Source organism: Oncorhynchus mykiss, chromosome 13, assembly GCF_013265735.2.
Source record: "Oncorhynchus mykiss isolate Arlee chromosome 13, USDA_OmykA_1.1, whole genome shotgun sequence".
NCBI lineage: Eukaryota > Metazoa > Chordata > Actinopteri > Salmoniformes > Salmonidae > Oncorhynchus > Oncorhynchus mykiss.
Window position 1 is genome coordinate 44,121,355 of NC_048577.1, and position 27,604 is coordinate 44,148,958.

The 27,604-nt window shown below is 42.8% G+C and overlaps 1 protein-coding gene across 3 annotated transcripts in view; it reads right to left on the bottom strand.

The window, feature by feature from the left end:
* LOC110486489 (phospholipid phosphatase-related protein type 5) overlaps window positions 1–27,604 on the bottom strand; it is a 47,796-nt gene continuing 20,192 nt past the window's right edge. The window contains exons 3-8 of one of the 3 annotated variants that reach the window (XM_036941203.1): window positions 27,062–27,250; window positions 5,955–6,075; window positions 3,882–4,132; window positions 3,555–3,731; window positions 1,077–1,220; window positions 1–344 (exon numbers count right to left, since the gene is read on the bottom strand). In XM_036941203.1, coding sequence (XP_036797098.1) covers window positions 309–344; window positions 1,077–1,220; window positions 3,555–3,731; window positions 3,882–4,132; window positions 5,955–6,075; window positions 27,062–27,250 — 918 coding nt within the window. In that variant the 3' untranslated portion in view covers window positions 1–308. Of the gene's footprint in view, window positions 573–1,076; window positions 1,221–3,554; window positions 3,732–3,881; window positions 4,133–5,954; window positions 6,076–27,061; window positions 27,251–27,604 lie in introns of all 3 variants that reach the window. The other 2 variants (XM_036941202.1, XM_036941201.1) reach the window with 2 other exon arrangements.

The window sequence follows — 27,604 nt, forward strand, 5'->3', positions numbered from 1 at the left end:
TCTTTGTGAGTCTCACTTTATGAGCTCACCTTTCGGTTCCCCCAGGGGTTTGGGCTTGGACAAGGTTAGGGGGAGGTTCGTAGAGGTCTGAGTATGCTGTGTGTGTTGTGTTTGTGTGCGTGTGTTTTGAAAGTCTAGACCTGCGTGGAGTAGGATCTGTAGAGGGTGGAGTAGCGGCCTGCCGGATGGGCGGCGCAGTGGTGTTCGTGTGAGTGTTCATGTTCGTGTGGCTGGTCTAGACTTCGCTGGAAATGGAGCGAGACGGAATGAGGACATCTGGGGTGGCGGGGAACCGATACGGCTGATGGTCATGTGATCTCTGTGAAAGGAGACCCCCTCGGAGTCTGCAGGGGAGAGAGAGGAGTGAAAAAGAGAGAGGGAGGGACAGAAGAGAAGAGAGGGAGGAAGAAGGAGAGAGAGAGGGAATGAAAGAGACAGAGAAAGATGGGGTGGAAAGAGTGATGAAAAAAAGAAAAACGAGTGAGGAGCAAGAGAAAAAGATCCAAAGTTGGTCAAAATGGGTGGTGAACGTAGGGATTGTAGGGAGGGCAGGAGGAGGAGAGTGCAGGATGCTGGTGACATAGATAGAAGGATAGAGATCAAGTGAGGGATAAGGGAAAAGAGCAAGGTGGGAGACAGGGGAGAGGAGGTCAGGTGAGGGTTAGTGTAGGTGACAGACAAGAGGAGACACAAGCAATCTCAAAGCTGCTCCCTTGAATCACACTTCCAACAGGTTGTCCTTCTCTAGTGCCTTCTGCTCTCCCTTATCTAAAGAGCTCACAGTGCACCTCTCATTCACTTCAAAGTTCTAAGAGGCCTTCAAAGCTTAAACCACTGAGGGATGGTGAATGAATGCTGAGGAAGAGACTACTGCAAATGGCTCCCTCTAAAGACAAGGTTTGGTGTTCTTGTGCTTTGGTTGGGGTTGAGGGTTAAGGGGTGGTGCTGGGGCATGCACTGTGAGGGGACATCTACTTTTGGGATTGGGGGGACGACAGAAGGGGAGAGAAGGGGTGCATGTCTGCCCCCCCCCACTGTGTGTGCAGCCCTGCCGCTCACCCACCCCCACCCCTTACCTGAGTTCCACTTAACTTTTCGAGTGGACTCTCCACACAGGGCAGAGCCACCATGGGCATGCCTAGCACCGACTCAGGGCGCTGGGGTCGCGGGGGAAGGGGAGGGGGCCTCGTCTGCTGGAAGTTGTTGATCACACACGTCACCTGGAGAGAGAAGAGTGAGTGAGTGAGTGAGTGAGTGAGTGAGAGTGAGTGAGTGAGTGAGTGAGTGAGTGAGTGAGTGAGAGTGAGGGGGAAAAACTGAGTTAATAAGAAAATAAAAGGTAATGCCAAAATGATTGGGACAGTGATAATTGTGTTGTTTTTTGACTCTGTACCGCAGAACTTTGGATTTGAAATGATACAATGGCTATGAGTGTAGACTGTCAGCTTTAATTTGGGGGTATTTTCAACAATGAACGATGAACCATTTAGAAATTACAGAACATATTGTATATAGTCCCACCATTTTAGGGGACCAAAAGTATTGGGGCAAATTCACTTATCAAATCAAATTGTATTGGTCAGATGTGCCGAATACAACAGGTGTAGACTTTACAGTGAAATGCTTACTTAAGAGCCCATTCCCAACATTGCAGAGTTAAAAAGTAAGACAAATATTTGCGCAAAAAAACTAAATAGTAAGACAATAAAAACAATAACATGGATACAGTTGAAGTCAGAAGTTTACATACACCTTAGCCAAATACATTTAAACGCAGCTTTTCACAATTCCTGACATTTAATCCTAGTAAATATTCCATATTAGCTCAGTTAGGATCACCAATTTATTTTAAGAATGTGAAATGTCAGAATAATAGTAGAGAACGATTTATTTCAGATTTTATTTCTTTCATCACATTCCCAGTGGGTCAGAAGTTTACATACACTCAATTAGATTTTTGGTAGAATTGCCTTTTAAATTGTTTAATTTGGGTCAAACTTTTCGTGTAGCCTTCCACAAGCTTCCCACAATAAGTTGGGTGAATTTTGGCCCATTCCTCCTGACAGAGCTGGTGTAACTGAGTCAGGTTTGTAGGCCTCCTTGATCGCACACGCTTTTTCTGTTCTTCCCACAAATGTTCTATAGGATTGAGGTCAGGGCTTTGTGATGGCCACTCCAATTTCTTGACTTTGTTGTCCTTAAGCCATTTTGCCACAACTTTGGAAGTATGCTTGTGGTAATTGTCAATTTGAAAGACCCATTTGCGACCAAGCTTGAACTGATGACTTGAGATGTTGCTTCAATGTATCCACATCATTTTCCATCCTCATGATGCCATCTATTTTGTGATGTGCACCAGTCCCTACTGCAGCAAAGCACCCCCACAACATGATGCTGCCACCCCCATGCTTCACGGTTGGGATGGTGTTTTTCGGCTTGCAAGCCGTCTTCTTTTTCCTTCTAACATAATGACGGTCATTAAGGCCAAATTTTTATTTTTGTTTAATCAGACCAGAGGACATTTCTCCAAAAAAATGATCTTGGTCCCCGTGTGCAGTCGCAAACCGTAGTCTGGCTTTTTTATGGCGGTTTTGGAGCAGTGGCTTCTTCCTTGCTGAGTGGCCTTTCAGGTTATGTCGATATAGGACTCATTTTACTGTGGATATAGATACTTTTGTACCGGGTTCCTCCAGCATCTTCAAAAGGTTGTTTGCTGTTGTTCTGGGATTGATTTGCACTTTTCACACCAAAGTACGTTCATCTCTAGGAGACAGAACGCGTCTCCTTCCTGAGCGGTATGATGGCTGCGTGGTCCCATGGTGTTTATACTTGCATACTATTGTAAATACGTGGTACCTTCAGCCGTTTGGAAATTGCTCCCAAGGATGAACCAGACTTGTGGAGGTCTACAATGTTTTTTTTCTGAGGTCTTGGCTGATTTCTTTTGATTTCCCCATGATGTCAAGCAAATAGGTACTGAGTTTGAAGGTAGGCCTTGAAATACATCCACAGGTACACCTCCAAATGACTCAAATTATGTCAATTAGTCCAAATTAGTATAATTTACGAATGGTAAATAATGTATTGTGTCATTTTGGGTGAATTTTGGCCCATTTCCTCCTGACAGAGCTGGTGTAACTGAGTAATTGTAAATAAGAATAGAATATCTTCTAAACACATCTACATTAATGTGGATGCTAACATGATTAAAGATAAAATGAATCACGAATAACCTCTTACCACTACAATAACAGGGAAGGTTAGCAGGGGGGGGGGGTATGAAATTCCAGCCTCTAAATTTCTCACTCCTCAATATTATACTTTTGGGGCTCACTGTAAGTGAAATGAGAGTGACATTTCTCATCCCATGGCGAGAAGTACCAGGATTAACAGCCCCTGTGCTTATGAACTTAAATATCAACGGAAAATGTCAGCAATATACATCACTGTTACATTCTATCACCCTCATCTCCCTGAATAATGACTTCCCTAACCACCATCTTCTCCCTCAGCTCCCTCCATCCTCCCCTCCCCTCCCCTCCCCTCCCCCTCACCAGAAACACAGCGATGGCTCCTCCAGTGAAGAAGCCGGCCAGGACGTCGGCCCAGTGGTTGCGGTACTCTGCCACCTTGACCACTCCCACCAGCATGGCCAGGCATAGCAGGGTCAGGCTGACCGTAGGCTTGGTCAGCCGAGTGCCTTTGGTCCGGAATACCAGCGTCACATACATCTGAGACAGACAGAGGTAGGGGGAGGAGACCAGGAGGACTGTCAAGAATTGTAATACTGTAGGCTGGGTATCAACTCTATACTATAGGGTGGTATACCAAAACATGTGTATCAAACTGTCCAAACTCCTACTCCCCAGACCAGAACCTACCACAGTGTAGACTGCAGAGTAGACACTGAGGGCTGCGTCCTTGGAGGGGAAGGATTTGCGTGCGGATGCCACTACCAGGGGGTTTCCAGTGCAGGCACGGGGCTGGGTGATGTACTGCATGTTGGATGTGCACCCCAGGGCCGTGTAGTTAGGCCGGCAGGCAGACAGGAAGTGAGGCGTCTGGTTTCCTGTCACCACCTGACCCGCGTTGGCAAAGATGGTGGTGGTGAACAGGCCGAAGGAGAACACCCCTGAGGGAGAGAGAGAAAGAGAGAGAACGAGAGAGAGCAATGACAGCCAACTAAAATAGGAGGAGTTTAGTTATCCCCAGCCTCCCTCGGATCCCCTGTTATCAGCTGAGGTGTGAAATTGCAAAAGCCTTCATGATCACCTGAAGTGATGAACGTGCAAATCTGTCTGAAATTCTTCACACCAGTTTTAGCCATCATCATCATCACAAACTGCTGAGACATGTCTCTTCCTGTTTCATTGTTGTGTTACTTGCATTCTCGTGTTTCTTCAAATGTAGCAAGTTCAACCAGGAAGGCTGGTCTGAATGCTTGTTTAACTTCATCAAGCCGCAAAGCATAATTCACTCTGTTTCCTATTATACAGGCATAGTGGGAATGAATAGAAACTTTCATCATCATAGCGTCTAGTTCTTATCCTCTATCTTATTAGTCATGTGCAGAATGTCATTCACCTATTTACCTTTAGCCTATAAGCGCGGCACAATAATGCACATTCTGCAGACTTACTGTTAAACCTATCCCTTTCCTCTCTTTCAACCAATGGGTGTCAATCTTGGGATGTATTTCTATGTCAACTTACCCATGTTCTCTCACTTGCTGTTTTTCAGCAGATGTTTTGGACAACCATCTACCTTCCCACAACCAGCAGCTATAATAACCTTAAGGCCTGTCATTATATTATTATTTATATTATTATTATTATTATTATTATTATCTATATGATCTATATTATGATAAAATATTATCAATTATTATTATTATTATTATCTATATTATTATTTATATCTATATTATTTTCTATATTATTAAGATCTATATTATTATTTTCTATATTATTATTTATATAATTATTATCATCATCATCTATATTATTTACATTACTATTATTATCATCTATATTATGATTAATATTTATCTTCAATATTATTTATATTATTATTTTCTATATTATCTATATTATATCTATAATATTATTTATATTGTTAGTTATTATTATCAATTGTTTATATTATTATTATTTTCTATATTATTATTTTCTATATTATTATCTATATTATTATTTATAGCTATATTATTATTATTTATAACTATATTATTATTATAATAAATATTACACATATTATTATTATTATCTATATTATTATTATTTATATCTATAGTATTATGATTATTATTTATATCTATTAATATTATCTATATTATTATTATGATCATTATTATCTATATTATTATCATCTATATTATTATTAATATTGTAATTATTAATATTATTATCTATTATTATTATTATTTATATCTATAATATTATGATTATTATTTATATTTATTATTATTATCTATATGATTATTATTATTATTATTATTATTATTATTATCATCATCATCTACATTCTTATTTATATCTATATATACCTATATTATTATTATTGTTATCATTATTATCTATATTATTTATACTATTATCATCTATATTATTATTAATATTTTAATTATTCATATTATTATCTGTACTATTATTATTATAATCTATATTATTATTATCTGTACTATTATTATTATTTATACTATTATTATTATTACTGCATTGTTGGGAAAGAGCTCTCACTGTATTGTTTTATACCAGTTATATCCTGTGCACAGTGACACATACAATCAACATCTACATTTTCCTTTAAAAATACATCAAATGTAGGTACCCTTTTGTAGATATTTCCAATTCCAGGTGTGTTTATATCATGTTGTTGGACACACTAATCATTCAAGACTAGTTCAGGCAGGGCTGGGTGGTGTTGGCCTAAACTCTAGAGGCTGTAGTGGTTACCTAGGAAACGGACGATGCGTCGCAGCAGGGGGTTGAAGTAGCAGCAGTCTGCTGTCACTATGGTCTTCTCTTGCGTCCCCTCAGCCTTCAGAAAGAACGCCATCAGCTCCCCTACCAGGATCTGTAGAGAGAGAGAGACAGACACAGAGAGAGAGAGAGAGACAGAGAGAGAGACACACACAGAGAGAGACAGAGAGAGAGAGAGACGAAGAAGAGACAGAGAGAGAGAAAGAGAGAGAGACAGAGAGCGAGAGGGAGGCAGAGAGAGAGACAGACACAGAGAGAGACACAGAGACAGAGAGAGAGAAACAGAGACAGAGAGAGAGAAACAGAGAGAGAGAAACAGACACAGAGAAACAGAGAGAGAGAGACACACACAGAGAGAGACACACAGAGAGAGAGAGAGACACACACAGAGAGAGAGAGAGACACACAGAGAGAGAGAGACACAGAGCGAGAGAGAGAGAGAGACAGAGAGAGAGAGACAGCAAGAGAGAAACAGAGAGAGAGAAACGGAGAGAGAGAGAAACAGAGAGAGAGAGAGAGACCGTGAGAGATCCAGTTAGCTTTATTGAGGGCCCCGAACTGAGCGAGAGAGCACGTCTTGAAAACGACAAGGTATTTGATTTAATTTAGGCTATGCACACATTCTCAGAAAGCCACTTGCCCACACAGACCTCAACTCTCTCACACAACACGTGGCTTAATGTCAGCGCGTGGCTAGTGATCCCCATGTTCACACCCACACAGTTTCATTTGAAACCCTCATCATCAACATCACATTCGCAGGAGTCCAGCCATTCATTTGTGTTACAAAAAACACCCACCATTGGAGTGAGGAACGTGCCAGGCTCGTGACAGCTGCAGAAACCAGATAACTGTAGCTACATTTCACACCCACTGAGTGCATGTTGCTTTATTGAGGGCCCTGAACTGTGAAACTCACTCTTTTATGCATGGTACTCAGACAACATCAACTATTTCCCATTTCCGAAGCGACTCGCCTCAACAAAACATTTGCTTGTTCTTCTGTAGAAAACCATGTGTTTATTACTCCAACAGCAAGGACTTAAGCTAATAGCCACCCTAACACTAAAGCATAACTGAATCCAAGTTATGTTTTCATGAAATATAAATGTAAAATGCACTCGGGATCCACAATACAGCGGAATAGCAGAGAATAACATGTTACCTTCCCTTATTTATAGAAATGAGAGAGAAAGAAAAGTCTCAGGTCTAAGAAAAATTAAGACCGGAGAGTTTGAATGAGCTAACAGCCTCTGAAGCAGAGACTCTGTGTTGCTATGTGCGTGCCCAATAGCACTCCCCCTCCATTAGGGAAACATAGATCATAGCGACTAATGGTTCCATAGCAACATTAAACTAACTCTAATATGAACTATGACATTAAATTGGAAGGAGATGATCAACATAAACTAGAGGTTGCTGAGTGACTGACCGCTGTCTGACAAACATATCCATGCAGGAGTGGGATGGGATGAAGCCCAATAACTCACTTCCCTAACACATGCTAACAGCATGGATCAGTACTCTGAAACACTGATTCTCAGTCTGCTAAAAGCCGTTCAGCAGTAGGGTGGTGATCCTGTTCAGAAGCATATCACATAGTCAATACTGTACAACCATCCCTCTTTCACCACTGTTAATAGCTACATCCTCCAGAATTGGAGCAGATGAAAACACTTTGGAGATACAATCAGTAAAGAGAGGGAGATAGAAGAGCGTGTCGAGATGGAGAGGGAGCGAGTGAAGGGAGAGGGACACAGAAAGAGAGGGAGATAGAAGAGAGAGAGCAAACTGTAGCAATGAATTATTCACGGATGTGCCTGGACCCTGTCTGCATGGTGAATCATGTTGCACATTATTTCAACCGACGTCTTTTAAATTATCCCCCTCCATCATGCTGCTGCGTGTCTCTATTCTTACTGCTCTCTTAAGGAGTCACGGTAACATTGCTGGAGTGTTTGTGTTGTAGACAGGACATTGGCTGCTGTACTTAACTTCCTTGACATTAAAACACAATCACGTAACATTTCTGTTTCCACACAGCACCAGTTGACTGATGTGAAGCAGAAGGGTACTCTACAGTAAGTGTTTGTTCCCAGTGTTATTAGACCCACTCCACCACACCTCTGAGGAGGAAAGGAGAGAGAGAGTGGAAAACACACAGGAGAGTTGGTTTCAATTACATTTCAATCCCAGTCAATTCAGGAAGTCAACCAAATTCTAATTCCAATTCCAAACTTCCCTCATTGAAAAGCATTGAGTTGGAATTGAAATGTGAATTTCAGTATACTTCCTGAATTGACTGGAATTAAACTAAATGTTTAACACCAACCTTGGCAGACAGGCAGTAGCCCCTCAACAGACTAAGAATAGTATCTGACCAATCACGTGTCTGGGCTGTGACATCAGTCTAATATCCGTTGTGTGGAGACACAGAGTGGACAGGAAGAAGAGAAGAGAACATGTCCTGCACTTCACCCTCGTCTGCCGCTGAATCAGAGAAAAGCTCTGACCAGTGGGATGAACTGGGCCCTGACACTGTTGGGGTGTGTGTGTGTGTATGTGTGTGTGTGTGTGTGTGCGTTTTAATGTGTGCATGTGCCTGTGTGTGTAAACATTCCTGCCAGAGTTAGAGCAAGTTGGAGGAGTCAGTTTGTGTTTGTGTGTAAGCAACTGGGTAAATATCTTTACTGTGCATATCAAAATATGTGTCTTCTCCAAAACAAGTTGGGAATCAGTTCTAATCACGTGGGAAAGAGGGGGAAGGAGATATGCAGACAGGGAGAAGAGGCAGAAAGAAGATAAGGAGGAGAAGAGGCAGGGAGATAACAGCCCTAGGTAATCATCTGAGGCTAATTCCAAGAGGCCTGTTAGATCCCAGATAAACACAGACAATAAAACCGAGAGTGACAAGAACAGCAGCAGCCTCCTGACAACAACACAGCACTGGAGCAGAACCATTGTTCCTCATACACACACACACACACACACACACACACACACACACACACACACACACACACACACACACACACACACACACACACACACACACACACACACACACACACACACACACACACACACACACACACACACACACACACACACACACACACACACACACACACACACACACGGCTACGGATGCTCAGCGAACCGACACACACCGCTCTGGTCCAACAGCTGACTCTGTCAAGATGAGTGTGTAGGGAAATGGAAGGCTGATGATTCCAATCCCATAAGCAGATGCATTATGGGACATGGTATATCACCTCTACTGTAATTATTTGTTTGTATCGGTCATCACCTACAGTGGAATCTGACCTGAATCACCTCAACATACACTGGGCTTTAGATAGGTCTACCATGTAGGGTACATGTCACAGCGGATTGAGTTGATTATCCTCTGGTGCTGAGAGAATAAGCTACAGCCTACAACACTATGAATGGTACATAAAGGAAGTGTTAAGGGCCTTGGCGATTTGGAGTTAGATCCCATCTAGTACATACAGTAGTGGCTGGGATTGTATAGTGTATACAGTATCATGTGAATATGAAGAGGATCCAGGCTGTACCACATCTCCACGGAGGGTTGGAACAGCTGGCCAGGCTGGGGATTGTTAAAACCATTTGTTCAACATGAACTGTTACAAGAGGGAACAAGCACTATCGCGGTTGAATGAAATCTGTAAACGCGTGTGCACGCACAAACGCACGCACGCACGCACACACACGCCAATTAACTAATGTGTGAATAACCTTCATGGACATTGATATAGCTCTCTGATTTGAAGGGAAATAACTGTTTTCAACACACTTATTTCAGTGTAAACAGCTAAACATTTACTGTTTCTATGGTTAATTATTCTGGTTGTTTTCGGTTTACTATGTTCTAATGCTGTGATTTCTATAGTCTTTACCAACCATAACCCTTTAGTCTTGTGTTATATCACTCTTCTCTTACCCACTCCTTCCTCCCTCATGTCTTTTTCTATATCAGTCAACCTTTATAGATGTTTCCTCCCAGTCCCCAACAGGGAAAGTAGGTTAGGATTTCTCTCTCCCTTTGTCCTTCCCTTCCATTCTTGAACTCTTTCATTTCATGCTCTCTTTTCCCAAAATCTCCTCTGTTAAATCCCTCTAAATTCCCTGTCGCCAGCCAAACAGCTAAGCCACAGCTGCAGATGAGGAACAGAGTCTGTCTTTAGTGTGAAAAGCACAGAGATGCAGGAAGAGAGGCAAAAGAGAGGAGCAGAAGCTGAAGAGAGTGAGAATGAGTGAGTAAAACAGAATTGGATGATGCTGGTAACTGGTCTCTGGGGTGCTGAGTGAAGCATGTCCCTCTGCCAGGACCACTGAGGTGTCTCTGCTTTCTGCCTGAGCGTAAAGGGATCAGTCATCCGTGCTGTGGAGCTGTGACTGACGAGTTCACTCTAATCACATTGCACAAGCGGGTGTATGTCTTCAGCTGTCACATACAGTACAACTAGATACTGGAACATAATCTGCTTATATTATACACATATGTACATTATACACACATACAGTATTACTTTACATGCAGGTATATGTAGGCTATCCATGGCCAATCAGGTCAGTAAAGAAACCTTCTCAGGAGAACCAGGCTAATGCTACATGGAGCTGATAGCAGCAAAGCTCTGCCATAAACTATACCATAAACTATACCATAAACTATACTATAAACTATACCATAAACTATACCATAAACTATACCATAAACTATACAAGAAACTATACCATAAACTGTACCATAAACTATACCATAAACTATACCATAAACTATACTATAAACTATACCATAAACTATACCATAAACTATACCATAAACTATACAAGAAACTATACCATAAACTGTACCATAAACTATACAAGAAACTATACCATAAACTATACCATAAACTATACCATAAACTATAAACTATACCATAAACTGCACAAGAAACGATACATAAACTATACCATGAACCAAGCTATACAATAAAATATACCATAAACAATACCATAAACTGTACCATAAACTATACAAACTATTCAAACTATACCATGAGCCAAGATATACAATAAAAGATACCATAAACTAAGATATACAATAAAAGATACCATAAACTAAGATATACAATAAAAGATACCATAAACTAAGATATACAATAAAATATACCATAAACTAAGCTATACCACAAACTATATATAAACTATACCATAAACTATACCATAAACGAAGCTATACCATAAACTATACACAAACTATACCATAAACTAAGCTATACCATAAACTAAGCTATACCATAAACTATATATGAACTATAACATAAGCTATACCATAAACTAAGCTATACCATAAACTATATATGAACTATAACATAAGCTATACCATAAACTAAGCTATACCATAAACTAAGCTATACCATAAACTATACACAAGCTACTCCATAAACTATACCGTAAACTAAGCTATACCATAAACTATACCATAAACTAAGCTATACCATACACTATACCATAAACTAAGCTATACCATAAACTATATATGAACTATAACATAAGCTATACCATAAACTAAGCTATACCATAAACTAAGCTATACCATAAACTAAGCTATACCATAAACTATATATGAACTATAACATAAGCTATACCATAAACTAAGCTATACCATAAACTAAGCTATACCATAAACTATACACAAGCTACTCCATAAACTATACCGTAAACTAAGCTATACCATAAACTATACCATAAACTAAGCTATACCATACACTATACCATAAACTAAGCTATACCATAAACTATACCATAAACTAAGCTATACCCTAAACTATAAACTAAGCTATACCATAAACTATATCTAAACTATCAACTATACCATAAACTAAGCTATACCATAAACTATACCATAAACTAAGCTATACCATAGACTATACCATAAACTAAGCTAAACCCTAAACTATAAACTAAGCTATACCATAAACTATATCTAAACTATAAACTATACCATAAACTAAGCTATACCATAAACTATACCATAAACTAAGCTATACCCTAAACTATAAACTAAGCTATACCATAAACTATATCTAAACTATCAACTATACCATAAACTAAGCTATACCATAAACTATACCATAAACTAAGCTATACCATAGACTATACCATAAACTAAGCTATACCCTAAACTATAAACTAAGCTATACCATAAACTATATCTAAACTATAAACTATACCATAAACTATATCTAAACTATAAACTATACCATAAACTAAGCTATACCATAAACTATACCATAAACTAAGCTATAACCTATACTATAACTATACCATAAACTATATATAATACCATGAACTATACATAAACTAAACCATAAACTATACCTATACATAAACTATACACAAACTATACCATAAACTAAGCTATACTATAAACTAAGCTATACCATAAACTAAGCTATACCATAAACTATATATGAACTATAACATAAGCTATACCATAAACTAAGCTATACCATAAACTAAGCTATACCATAAACTAAGCTATACCATAAACTAAGCTATACCATAAACTAAGCTATACCATAAACTAAGCTATACCATAGACTATACCATAAACTAAGCTATACCCTAAACTATAAACTAAGCTATACCATAAACTATATCTAAACTATAAACTATACCATAAACTATATCTAAACTATAAACTATACCATAAACTAAGCTATACCATAAACTATACCATAAACTAAGCTATAACCTATACTATAACTATACCATAAACTATATATAATACCATGAACTATACATAAACTAAACCATAAACTATACCTATACATAAACTATACACAAACTATACCATAAACTAAGCTATACCATAAACTAAGCTATACCATAAACTAAGCTATACCATAAACTAAGCTATACCATAAACTAAGCTATACCATAAACTATACGTAAACTACACAAACTAAGCTATACCATGAACTATACATAAACTAAACCATAAACTATACCTATACATAAACTATACACAAACTATACCATAAAGTAAACATAAGCTATATACAAACTATACCATAAACTATACATAAATTATACCCTAAACTATACCACAAACTATACCCACTCTCAGAGAGTTTTATTTTGCAAATAAAAAGAGCAACAGAGCAAAAGAGAGAGAAACAGTAGAGAAATGAGAAAGCAAGTGAACCAGATCAGAAAAGAGATAGATAGAAGCGATAAAGGGAGGGAGTGAATCGTTTGATGGTGCGATCAGTGTATCGGCTCTGATCGAGCTCAGCAAAGTGATTATCATTGCGGTCAGTCAGAAAATCCTTGTGATTGTGTTGAGGACTGTGAAGCTGCCTGTAAATTGCCCTGCTGCACGGATACCAAACAGCACCACTTCACAGTGGCTAAATTAGACACTGTCATTCTCCTTACAATAATAGGCGACAACCTCTCTTTTTCTTAATGGTGTGTACTATGTACCTTCACTTCAACCCCTCTCTACTAGATCTATTGTGTTTTTCTCGTAGGGAGATAAAGGAAACTCCTACTCTCCCACCATCTCTTTCTGTGCCTCCACAAACAATCTTTCTCTATCCACTCCCAGTATTTCATCATCTAGTACTCTTCTCACCTTTATCAATTTGTCATTTCACCCTTGGCACTACTCCTTTACCCCCTCCCCCTTCCCCTCTGCACCCCTCCCTTACCTCCTCCTCCTCTGCACCCCTCCCTTACCTCCTCCTCCTCCTCTGCACCCCTCCCTTTACCACCTCCTTCTCCGCACCCCTCCCTTACCACCTCCTCCTCTGCACCCCTCCCTTACCTCCTACTCTTCTGCACCCCTCCCTTACCTCCTACTCTTCTGCACCCCTCCCTTACCTCCTACTCTTCTGCACCCCTCCCTTACCACCTCCTCCTCCTCCTCTGCACCCCCCCTTACCTCCTACTCTTCTGCACCCCTCCCTTACCTCCTACTCTTCTGCACCCCTCCCTTACCTCCTCCTCCTCTGCACCCCTCCCTTACCTCCTACTCTTCTGCACCCCTCCCTTACCTCCTACTCTTCTGCACCCCTCCCTTACCTCCTACTCCTCTGCACCCCTCCCTTACCTCCTACTCCTCTGCACCCCTCCCTTACCTTCTCCTCCTCTGCACCCCTCCCTTACCTCCTACTCTTCTGCACCCCTCCCTTACCTCCTACTCTTCTGCACCCCTCCCTTACCTCCTACTCCTCTGCACCCCTCCCTTACCTCCTACTCCTCTGCACCCCTCCCTTACCTTCTCCTCCTCTGCACCCCTCCCTTACCTCCTCCTCCTCTGCACCCCTCCCTTACCACCTCCTCCTCCTCCTCCTCCTCTGCACCCCTCCCTTACCTCCTACTCTTCTGCACCCCTCCCTTACCTCCTACTCTTCTGCACCCCTCCCTTACCTCCTACTCTTCTGCACCCCTCCCTTACCTCCTACTCCTCTGCACCCCTCCCTTACCTCCTACTCCTCTGCACCCCTCCCTTACCTTCTCCTCCTCTGCACCCCTCCCTTACCTCCTACTCTTCTGCACCCCTCCCTTACCTCCTACTCTTCTGCACCCCTCCCTTACCTCCTACTCCTCTGCACCCCTCCCTTACCTCCTACTCCTCTGCACCCCTCCCTTACCTTCTCCTCCTCTGCACCCCTCCCTTAACTCCTACTCTTCTGCACCACTCCCTTACCTCCTACTCTTCTGCACCCCTCCCTTACCTCCTACTCTTCTGCACCACTCCCTTACCTCCTACTCTTCTGCACCCCTCCCTTAACTCCTACTCTTCTGCACCCCTCCCTTACCTCCTACTCCTCTGCACCCCTCCCTTACCTTCTCCTCCTCTGCACCCCTCCCTTAACTCCTACTCTTCTGCACCACTCCCTTACCTCCTACTCTTCTGCACCCCTCCCTTACCTCCTACTCTTCTGCACCCCTCCCTTACCTCCTACTCTTCTGCACCACTCCCTTACCTCCTACTCTTCTGCACCCCTCCCTTAACTCCTACTCTTCTGCACCCCTCCCTTAACTCCTACTCTTCTGCACCCCTCCCTTACCTCCTACTCTTCTGCACCACTCCCTTACCTCCTACTCCTCTGCACCCCTCCCTTAACTCCTACTCTTCTGCACCACTCCCTTACCTTCTACTCTTCTGCACCCCTCCCTTACCTCCTACTCTTCTGCACCCCTCCCTTACCTCCTACTCTTCTGCACCCCTCCCTTACCTCCTACTCTTCTGCACCCCTCCCTTAACTCCTACTCTTCTGCACCCCTCCCTTAACTCCTACTCTTCTGCACCACTCCCTTACCTCCTACTCCTCTGCACCCCTCCCTTACCTTCTCCTCCTCTGCACCCCTCCCTTACCTTCTCCTCCTCTGCACCACTCCCTTACCTCCTACTCTTCTGCACCCCTCCCTTACCTCCTACTCTTCTGCACCCCTCCCTTACCTCCTACTCTTCTGCACCCCTCCCTTACCTTCTCCTCCTCTGCACCCCTCCCTTACCTCCTACTCCTCTGCACCCCTCCCTTACCTCCTACTCTTCTGCACCACTCCCTTACCTCCTACTCTTCTGCACCCCTCCCTTACCTCCTACTCTTCTGCACCACTCCCTTACCTCCTACTCTTCTGCACCCCTCCCTTACCTCCTACTCTTCTGCACCACTCCCTTACCTCCTACTCATCTGCACCCCTCCCTTACCTTCTCCTCCTCTGCACCCCTCCCTTAACTCCTACTCTTCTGCACCACTCCCTTACCTTCTACTCTTCTGCACCCCTCCCTTACCTCCTACTCTTCTGCACCCCTCCCTTACCTCCTACTCTTCTGCACCACTCCCTTACCTCCTACTCTTCTGCACCCCTCCCTTACCTTCTCCTCCTCTGCACCCCTCCTTCACCCTGTCCTTCCCTGAAGCAGTCCACAGCGGCAACAGTGACTCTTTCTAGACACTTATGGTCCTATGGCAGAGAAGAGACAACACGTCCCCCTGGAGCCCACCCTGCCATCTGCATCAGTGTGTGTGTGTGTGTGTGTGTGTGCGCTCATTTGCACTCCAGATGTCCTTCATTTGATCCTTCCTTCCATCTTACCTTCTGGACCCAAATTCTAATTTCAGTATGTATCCCTATGATTAAAAAAGGTAGTCAAAAGTTCTTATAGAATTACTCTTATAGAATTTCCACATTGGTGAGGATATTGGACATTTTATTAACATTTTATTGGATAACACCTTGTTTTTAACCAGGACAGAATAATGTATAACTTACTTTTTCTGACATAATATAGGCACAGCAGATCCCCTTAATCTATGGGACACTTAAATGTGCATTTAGAGGTCATGTAATTCAATACTAATCTTTAAAACAAAAGCAATTTAGGTCAAAATAACTCATATTACCAAAGGAAATAGAGGGACAAACAGTACAGATAGTAATAAAAACTGTACCATAGAGGCACAGAATATGTTAAGAGGAAAAACTTAAATAAATGGAGGAACTTATTCAAGAAAGATCAAGTGTAATATATGACAAAAAATAAAGTGAACTGGATGGAATATGGGAGAAAATACACTACATTATTTTTTCATCTTCAACCTAATTTATTGAAACTTACAAATGACGGAGTCCCCCATGATTCACCAAACAATATTTTGGAAGAGAGAGCAAAGTTGTCATGCCTGCTCCCGCTCTCCCTCTCTGGCACTCAAGGGCGCCAGGCTGCGCACACCTTCATTACGCACACCGGTCACCATCATTACGTGCATCAGCGCTCATTGGACTCACCTGGACTCCTTCACTTTGTTGATTGCCTTCCCTATTTTTGTCTGCACAGCGTCGTCTGGGTTGGGGAGGGTTTGTCCGGCAGGGATATCCTTGTCTCATTGCGCACTAGCGACTCCTGTGTCACGCCTGTTGCAGTGCACGCTGACCAGGTCTCCAGGTGTACGGTGTTTCCTCCGACACATTGGTGCGGCTGGCTTCCGGGTTGGATGTGTATTGTGTCAAGAAGCAGTGTGGCTTGGTTGGGTTGTGTTTCGGAGGACGCATGGCTCTCGACCTTTGCCACTTCCGAGTCCGTATGGGAGTTGCAGTGATGAGACAAGACTGTAACTACTACCAATTGGGGAGAAAAAAGGGGTAAAATAAATAAATAAAAATAATTATGAAGTTGTTGGATGTTATTCTTATTATGAAGTTGTTGGTATTCATAACTGACTTTAAAAAGTATTTTGATAAAGTACGCCTGGAATATTTACATTTTGTTAAATCTCTTATACACTGGGTTCAAGTTATGTATAGTAAGTCTAGGTGTAAAATAGTAAATAATGGCTACTTTTCAGAAAGTATTAAACTGTCAAGAGTAAAACAAGGTTGTACACTATTGGCATATCTATTTATTATGGCCATAGAAATGTTATCTATTCAAATCTGATCCAACAATAATATCAAGGGCTTAGAAATCCAGGGTTTAAAAAGCTACAGGGGGTACCCAGACTTTGAACTACTCCCCTCTGGGCGCAGGTATAGGGCACCCCTCAGCAGGAAAAACACAACTAGACAATGATTTGTGCCAGGTGTGATATCCCTCCTAAATAGCTCGGGCTAATGTTCCTATTGACTCAGTAAGGCCAGCAGGCTAGTCTTTTTCCCCCAAAAAAGGTATTGGTATGTAACGGTTATGAAAGTTGTATTGTCAATTTTGTTTAGTATTTAAACGGCACTTTAAACAGGCACATGACATTGCAACAAAATGTCCCCATGTGGTCAATAAAGTCAGTAAGTATTGTACGGTGATGATTCATGTTCTTTTAAATCCACTATTTGGATCCCTCCACAGCCTCATAGATGATCTAGATCAGTGGTCACAAGCGTTTTCTGAGTCAAGATCACTTTCGCAGTCAAAAGGCAAGCTGAGATCTACTGCTCAGATTATTATTTTACATTAACCCACACAAACAGTTGTAGGAATGATGTTTGGGCAGTAGGCCTAATACAGATCACATAATACTGGCTATATGATTGGCCTGCCAATATTGTTAATTAGACCATATTATATTTCAAAACTCGAGCTTTGATAACAAAATAGATCAGTTGGTTTAGCACGTGTGAGGCACTGTGGAGCATGAATTGAAATAATTTGCTTTTTTATTTTACTGGACTGATGGTACCTGCATCTGACGGTCAACGAGGTCAAATCACGACGTGAGTGATCTTCAGGTCGAAAAGTCGGAGCTCTAGAAAGATGCCGAGTTTCTGACGTGGAATTCCGAGTTGGATGACCGTTCAAAACGATCCTTCCTTTCCTCCGGTGAGACTGACCAGAGAGAGGAGACACTGTCTTCCACTGGATGGCGAACCTCGAGTCGCACCACATCTGCCTCATGCACAAATTCATGTTGTCCCTATGACCAGAGAAAGTTAAATATTCTTTAATATTAAAATCGACACGACAAGCTGCTAATAATAAAATGCAGGGCTATCGATACTTGGCCACTCATTCATTGCAGCTGCAGCCCGAGCGGAAGTACGGAGAAGCACGTTTTGTAATAGTGTTGAATATAAACTTAAACATGAACTCACTCAAAAACTGCAGATCTTTGCTGTATTCGTTGACAGGTCTCTCTATGGTCATGGTTTTAAAGGTTATTAAATCTTACGTAGGTTAGTAGCCTTTAAACTTGGCTGTGGCCAGGGTCATGGAAGCTCTGTAGCCACGGTGATTTGAGCTATCCGATTGGGCAGCGCAGTAGATGCACTTGATTTAGTCACAGATTTGCCGGTCCGCCGGGTAGGCGGAGTTTGTTTCATGGGAACATTTCGCTTTCCCGGTGCGCAGGACTTTTGAATCAAGTGATGAATTGCAATATTTACCTGGAGCCAACTCTGCAAATAGCTGCTGGGTGATTTAAAAGTCATAGTCAGTCGATCAATATAGTAATTCTCTCAGCAAAAATGTTTATCTTTAATGTACTATCTGTAGAAACTATGAGATTAGATAGGTTCAGAACTTTGTGAAACAGCCAGTGGAAAAATATGTGGAAAATAAAACTGTATGGTTTTCAGAGATAGATGGAGGGATAGCTGAAGGATGGGACTAAAAACGAACAAAAGACAACTATTGTAAAATATACTGTGTCTGTAAAATGCATATACAGTGCCTTCCGAAAGTTCAGACCCCTTCACCTTTCCACATTTTGTTACGTACCAGCTTTATTCTAAAATTGATCAAAATGCTTGATACCCCATTATCACAAAGCAAAAGCAGGTTTTTAGACATTTTTGTTAACATATGATTATTATTATTATTTTTAAATCACATAAGTATTCAGACCCTTTACTCAGTACTTTGTTGAAACACCTTTGGCAGTGATTACAGCATCAAGTCTTCTATGGTATGACTCTACAAGCTTGGTACACCTGTATGTGGGGAGTTTCTCCCATTCTTCTCTGCAGATCCTCTCAAGCTCTGTCAGGTTAGATGGGGAGAGTTGCTGCACAGCTATTTTCAGGACTCTCCAGAGATGTTCGATCGGGTTCAAGTCCGGGGTCTAGCTGGGCCACTCAAGGACATTCAGAGACTTGTCCCGAAGCCACTCCTGCATTGTCTTGGCTGTGTGCTTAGGGTCGTTGTCCTGTTGGAAGGTGAACCTTCGCCCCAGTCTGAGATCCTATGCGCTCTGAAGCAGGTTTTCATCAAGGATCACTCTGTACTTTGCTCTGTTCCTCTTTGCCTCGATCCTGACTAGTCTCCTAGTCCCTGCCGTTGAAAAACATCCCCACAGCATGATGCTGCAACCATCATGCTTCACCTGTTGGAAAACTCCAAGCGGGCTGTCATGTGTATTTTACTGCGGAGTGGCTTCCGTCCGGCCACTCTACCATAAAGGCCTAATTGGTGGAGTGCTGCAGAGATGGGAGAACCTTCCAGAAGGATAACCATCTCCACTGAGGGACTATAGAGCTCTGTCAGATTGACCATCAGGTTCTTGGTCACCTCCCTGACCAAGGTCCTTCTCCCCGATTGCTCAGTTTGGCCAGGCGCCAACTCTAGGAAGAGATGGTGGTTCTACATTTCTTCCATTTAAGAATGATGGAGGCCACTGTGTTCTTGGGGACCTTCAATGCTGCAGACATTTTTTGGTATTCTTCCCCGGATCTGTGCTTCGACACAATCCTGTCTCGGCGCTCTACGGACAATACCTTCGACCTCAGGGCTTGGTTTTGGCTCTGACATGAACTGTCAACTGTGTGCCTTTCCAAATCATGCCCAATCAATTGAATTTACCACAGGTGGACTCCAATGAAGTTGTAGAAACATCTCAAGGATGATCAATGCAACCAGGATGCACCTGAGCTCTGAGCTCAATTTCGAGCTGTCTTTTGCGTTCAATACATTTGGAAAATGTTCTAAAAATCTAATTTGTCATTATGGGGTATTGTGTGTAGATTGTTGAGGATATTTAAAATTTAATCCATTTTAGAATAAGGCTATAACGAAACACAATTTGGAAAAACACCAGTCTCAACGTCAACAGCGACGTTGTTGCGGCTACTATTTAATGAAGCTGCCAGTTGAAGACTTGTGAGGTGTCTGTTTCTCAAACTAGACACTCTAATGTACTTGTCCTTTCGCTCAGTTATGCATTGGGGCCTCCCACTCCTCTTTCTATTCTGGTTAGGGCCAGTTTGCGCTGTTCTGTGAAGGGAGTAGTACACAGCATTGTACGAGATCTTCAGTCTCTTGGCAATTTCTCACATGGAATAGCCTTCATTTCTCAGAACAAGAATAGACTGACGAGTTTCAGAAGAAAGTTATTTGTTTCTGGCCATTTTGAGCCTGTAATCAAACCCTCAAATGCTGATGCTTCAGGTACTTAACTAGTCTAAAGAAGGCCAGTTGTATTGCTTCTTTAATCAGAACAACAGATTTCAGCTGTGCTAACATAATTGCAAAAGGGTTTTCTAATGAACAATTAGTCTTTTAAAATGATAAACTTGGATTAGCTACCACAACGTGCCATTGGAACACAGGAGTGATGGTTGCTGATAATGGGCCTCTATACACCTATGTAGATATTCCATAATACAATCAGCGGTTTCCAGCTACAATAGTCATTTACAACATTAACAATGGCTACACTGTATTTCTGATCAATTTGATGTTATTTTAATGGACAAAAAAAAAGTGCTTTTCTTTCAAAAACAAGGACATTTCTAAGTGACCCCAAACTTTTTAACGGTAGTGTATATATTTACAAAAAAATATATATGGGGGATTGGAAATTATGCAGACAATTCCATTGATGAAAGCCACAATCTGTCTGCAATATTAAAGTTGATCTAACCCCCCACCCCACAGCCTCTGAGCAGCAGGGAGACACAGGAGAGAAAACATCTTCTCTGGGTTAAATTGCCATCATCTGCATGGTAATTAGAATGTAAGCTAACGAGCAAAGATTCTCGGTCAGCTCCGAGACGAAAGGTGCTAATTGGGAGGCGAGACATGAAGGGTGAGGAGGGGTGAGGAAGGGTGAGGAGAGCAAAGTCAGCTGATAGGGTATGGGACACCTAAAACGTTTCTGTCTGCCAGTTGGATCATGTGCATGAGATCTCACTTCGACTTGGCCTGATGGAACTGTACTGAACAAGCAGTTCTAGAGCTCACCCATAGAGCTAGCATCTAACCCCATTTCTAAAGGCTAACTGTTAAGAGAAGCTAATCTTAAATGACATCTTACTTACACAATCCCTTATTACTTTGATGTCACTAAAGTAAGAAATAAGAAATGACATGGTAATGGTAACTGGCAACTCTTATCCAGGTTTCCCCAACTGGCAAGCCTGTGCGAATTTGGCCAATTTTCTGAGTAAAAAAAGTATGTTTTTTTAATTAAATGTGTATTATTTATCATTTGTTGTTGGACATATAATACTGTATAAACACTAGGAAATCAGCTCCAAGTGATTTTAATTTCAGAAATCTCTTCCAAGCATTCCCAAGCAGAGGCACGTGATCGTATACAAATGTAAGCAAGGTTTGAAATGATGTTTTAGTCAAATATTAATTCTGTTTGGGCTTCTTGCAGTTAATTTGCAAATTATTTGTTATTATGTTCCGACCCCACGACCATCCACTCAAGAAAAAAACATTGCCCATGGCTGAATTTAGTTGACGATCCCTGTTCTAGTCTATTTTAAACACAGACGGAGGAGTCAAAAGACTCTTGTTTCTCTTCCATTAGGGCTACCTGTCATCCCCATTACCTTTTCCTGATATGAAGAGACTGGATGGGCAGACGTGCTATGGTATGAGCCTATTTGCTAGCAAAACCAAGGACTGCTAGTGTGAATTCCTCAGGTTCCTGTTAGATTCAGCCTCTCCTCAATGAGACACACATAATGGGCACTAAGCACATCGTTTCCATCTGTTCTGTCCTCTCAGATAACTGTTGGAGTAGAAGAGGATGATTTGCCACGGTAGAGTATTGGGATTCACCTCAGATTCAGTATTTGTCTCATAGGCCTACAATACAGTATATGCCACAAAAGTATTCTCTGGTGAGCAGGTTTGGTAGGCCAAGTGGTAGTCCATTAAGACTGAAGTGAGAGGGCCGTCCAGAGGATCCATCTCTTTATCTAGGCAGAGATTTTGATGGGGGGAACTAATAAAGGAATCTTGGGATGATGCGTCAGATCTCACTACATCTCTGCATGACAATGTAGACACACACATACACACACTCATCAACTGCCAGATAGAATCTACTATGAGACATGTTCTCTCAGATCAGCCCGCTCTTCCGCACACGCCACTGGCTTCCAGTCGAAACTCGCATCCCCTACAAGACCATGGTGCTTACCTATGGACTAGCAAGAGGAACTGCCCCTCCCTACCTTCAGGCTATGCTCAAACCCTACACCCCAACACAAGCACTTCTGCCACCTCAGGTTTCTTGGTCCTCCCACCCGCTCAGCCCAGTCCAAGCTCTTCTCTGTCCTGGCACCCCAATGGTGGAACCAGCTTCCCCATGAAGCTAAGACAGCAGAGTCCCTGCCCATCTTTCGAAAACATTCGAAACCCTACCTCTTCAAACATTATCTTAAATAATCATCCTCCTCACCTCGACCCCCCCCCCCCCCAATTTAAAAAATAAATAAATAAACATATCCAGCACTTGACCCCCCCTCCCTTTCTAGCTCTGACTCTACTGATAGCTACGTTATTGAGAAAAATGTTTATTTTTATGCCTGTGATATGTGTCCCACCTATCTATCTTAAGATGAATGCACTAACTGTAAGTTGCTAAATGACTAAAATGTGAAATGTAATTAAGCCTCAGACCTACTTCTAAGATGTCCTACAATGAACCAAACTCAAGTGTGTGTGCACGCGCTTGCTTGCATGTGTGTGACGATCTGCGTGTGGACCAGGGGCCACAGCAACTGCAAATGCAGAAACAGCCTTGGGGTAAAAGCCCACAGTATCCTACTGGATGGAATGTATTAATAAATAAATAAATGCAGCTGTCTTTTTAAAGTTCACTTGTTTTTCTGGAATAATCCAGTTGACGTGCGTGCACACACACACACACACACACACACACACACACACACACACACACACACACACACACACACACACACACACACACACACACGTGTTTTTGAGATAACATTAAATCAAAAGCCAGCTTCAGAATGACGTCACTACAGCTGATTGTGAACTCCATGGGGTCTGGCTCCCTGCAGGGAATCAGCTCTGCTTCTGTGTAAAGCAGAGTTTTCCAACCCTGATCCTCTGGTACCCCCAACAGTACACATTTCTATTGTAACCCTGGACAAGCACACCTGATTCAACTTGTCAACTAATCATCAAGCCCAAGATGAATTGAATGAGATGTGTTTGTCCAAGGGCTACAGCAAAAGGGTGTACTGTTGGAGTTGGAAAACACTGGTGTAGCGGATACTGTCATCCTGAGTGGCGCAGTGGTCTAAGGCACTGCACCTCAGTGCTAGAGGCGTCACTACAGACCCTGGTTCGGTCTCGGGCTGTATCACAACTGGCCGTGATCGGGAATCCCATAGGACGGCGCACAATTGGCCCAGTGTCGTCCGGGTTAGAGGATGGTTTGGCGAGGGTAGGCCGTCATTGTAAAATAAGAATTTGTTCTTAACTGACTTGCCTAGTTTAATAAAAAAATGCCTCAGTGTGATAACACTGGTGTAGAGGATCCTGTCATTACCTCAGTGTGATAACACTGGTGTAGAGGATCCTGTCATTACCTCAGTGTGACAACACTGGTATAGAGGATCCTGTCGTTACCTCAGTGTGATAACACTGGTGTAGAGGATCCTGTCGTTACCTCAGTGTGATAACACTGGTGTAGAGGATCCTGTCGTTACCTCAGTGTGATAACACTGGTGTAGAGGATCCTGTCGTTACCTCAGTGTGACAACACTGGTATAGAGGATCCTGTCATTACCTCAGCGTGATAACACTGGTGTAGAGGATCCTGTCGTTACCTCAGCGTGATAACACTGGTGTAGAGGATCCTGTCATTACCTCAGCGTGATAACACTGGTGTAGAGGATCCTGTCGTTACCTCAGTGTGATAACACTGGTGTAGAGGATCCTGTCGTTACCTCAGTGTGATAACACTGGTGTAGAGGATCCTGTCGTTACCTCAGTGTGATAACACTGGTGTAGAGGATCCTGTCGTTACCTCAGTGTGATAACACTGGTGTAGAGGATCCTGTCGTTACCTCAGTGTGACAACACTGGTATAGAGGATCCTGTCATTACCTCAGCGTGATAACACTGGTGTAGAGGATCCTGTCGTTACCTCAGCGTGATAACACTGGTGTAGAGGATCCTGTCATTACCACAGCGTGATAACACTGGTGTAGAGAATCCTGTCATTACCACAGTGTGATAACACTGGTGTAGAGGATCCTGTCGTTACCTCAGCGTGATAACACTGGTGTAGAGGATCCTGTCATTACCACAGCGTGATAACACTGGTGTAGAGAATCCTGTCATTACCACAGTGTGATAACACTGGTGTAGAGGATCCTGTCATTACCTCAGCGTGATAACACTGGTGTAGAGGATCCTGTCATTACCTCAGTGTGATAACACTGGTGTAGAGGATCCTGTCATTACCTCAGCGTGATAACACTGGTGTAGAGGATCCTGTCGTTACCTCAGCGTGATAACGCTGGTGTAGAGGATCCTGTCGTTACCTCAGCGTGATAACACTGGTGTAGAGGATCCTGTCATTACCTCAGCGTGATAACACTGGTGTAGAGGATCCTGTCGTTACCTCAGCGTGATAACACTGGTGTAGAGGATCCTGTCGTTACCTCAGCGTGATAACACTGGTGTAGAGGATCCTGTCGTTACCTCAGCGTGATATCAACTGCTGCCCATTCATCATCCACCCTCACAATTTTTTTTTACCACCGTTTTTTCTAGATCACTTACAAACCCTTTCTAGTAGAGCCCACTGGATACTGACACTACATCATCACAATGTCATTTCTACAAATACTAGGTCTAACCACTGGACTGGTGACCACCACAGACACTCGGGACAAAGTTCCAACATGGTGTTGTACATAAAACAGCTATGAGATCTGTGACGGTATCAGTGTACTGTAAATGCTGCTGTCACAGCAGAGACCCACAGGGTCATCATACAGTAGTACTTCATACATAATGCAGCATTCTAAGAAAAGGGGTCAATCATCAACAAGCACCAACTGAAAAATCACAGACGAGGCGTGAAAGTGGCCAAACAAAGTTCCCTCTTTGGTCTGTGTGGATACTGTTGGCCTCTAAGCAGGGGACTGGCTCCTAATGCAGAGAGCTGAGACGTCAAAGGATGACTGACTACTTTAATTAGGAAAGAGGGGACCCCTGGGAAGATGAGTGAGGAGGATAGTGCCAACTAGTAGCCCTGGAGGACTGGCTCTGACCCAAATACACTGGCCAACAAGCAAAGGTAAAGGACTGACTGGTGCACTGTACTGTAGCTGTTGGGAAAAGGGATCAAATGCCTCTAGACTAGAGTCAACAACAAAATGACAGAGGTACTATAGGCGGGAGGTGTTATGAATATGCCTGCCCACTGGTTACGTGTTTGGCCCCTGTCAGTTAAGGTTAGGTCAGGTTTTGGCTGTGCTCTGATGCAGTGAAATGAGGCTTGACCCAGGTCAAATCTTGGTTAATGCACTTTAAAGCTGTTGTGGTCTTTTATTGTGTAGATTGAGGTGGTTTTCAGCTAAGGCCGCTATTGTCTGTTGTCTGAAACAAGGAAGCAGGTTTGGCTTGTGTTGTTCAGTGCCAGGTGCTCCATGTTTTACGCCCACTGAATCTCTCACACTGACAGCTCCACAACATTGGTACCCTTCCATCCACATTATTATCTCTTTTCTATCCACCATCTCTGTGGTTCTTTGTCTCTCTTTATTGTCTCTCATCTTCATTCAATTGGCCTTTCTGTCTATTTCAAATGAAACCCACTGACCTTATCACCCTCACAGCCTCTAAAACGTTGCTGTTTCCATGTTCTGTTTTCTCACTCTCTTGCCAATCGTTTCTCCGACTCTGTTTGTTTCCATTACATCTTTACTCAATCTCTATTTACGTCTGTCCATACACAGCTTTCTCCACAAGCCTGAGCTCTCCTCCCTGGCTGACCACACACACACACACACACACACACACACACACACACACACACACACACACACACACACACACACACACACACACACACACACCACACACACACACACACACACACACACACACAACCTTTCTGTGACAGGCTCTGAAATGGAGGGAGGGCGCTCCACATGTGGCTCACCAATCTGTTCATCATGTCTGTCATAAAGCAGAGACACATTGGAGATGCTTTGACTCACCAACATTCAGACAAATTATGAATGGTAATATACAGATCCAGAGCCGAGCCGAGCCCCCCCCCACCCCCCACACACACACACACACACACACAGGATTAACCACATGGTCTTACCGTGAAGCAGGGGATGCCTGTAACCAGTGAGTAGACCAGCAGTGGGGGTATCTTGCTGGTGTCATCCGGGCCGGGGTAGGGCTTGGAGAACGTCTTGTCGTAGCAGAAGAAGCCCTGGATGTGCACGGGGAACGTGTCTGTGTACTCAAAGTAGTACGCCAGGAGAACCGTCCCTGCCATGATCACCAGCTGGAAATAGAACATGATCCCCGCGTTAGGCAAGAAGAGGAGGAGGAGGTGGCGGAGGAGAGGAAGGAGGGAGAGTCAAGTCCCGGTTCCCCTCATCCACGGAGAGAGGCATAGGAGTGATGGGAGCGAGAGAGAGGTCCGGTGAAGAGATCAATAGAGGGAGAGAGCACCTACTGTAAGCCTGACCAGTGCAGCGGGAGACAGAGGAGTGTGTGTGAGAGAGAGAGAGAGAGAGAGAGAGAGAGCGAGAGAGAGAGAGAGAGAGAAGGGAGCATCTACAGGGGAGAGGAGGAAGATGGAATAAAGATAGAATTCTACTGCAACATGAAGAGAGAAAACAAAGAATATCAGAGA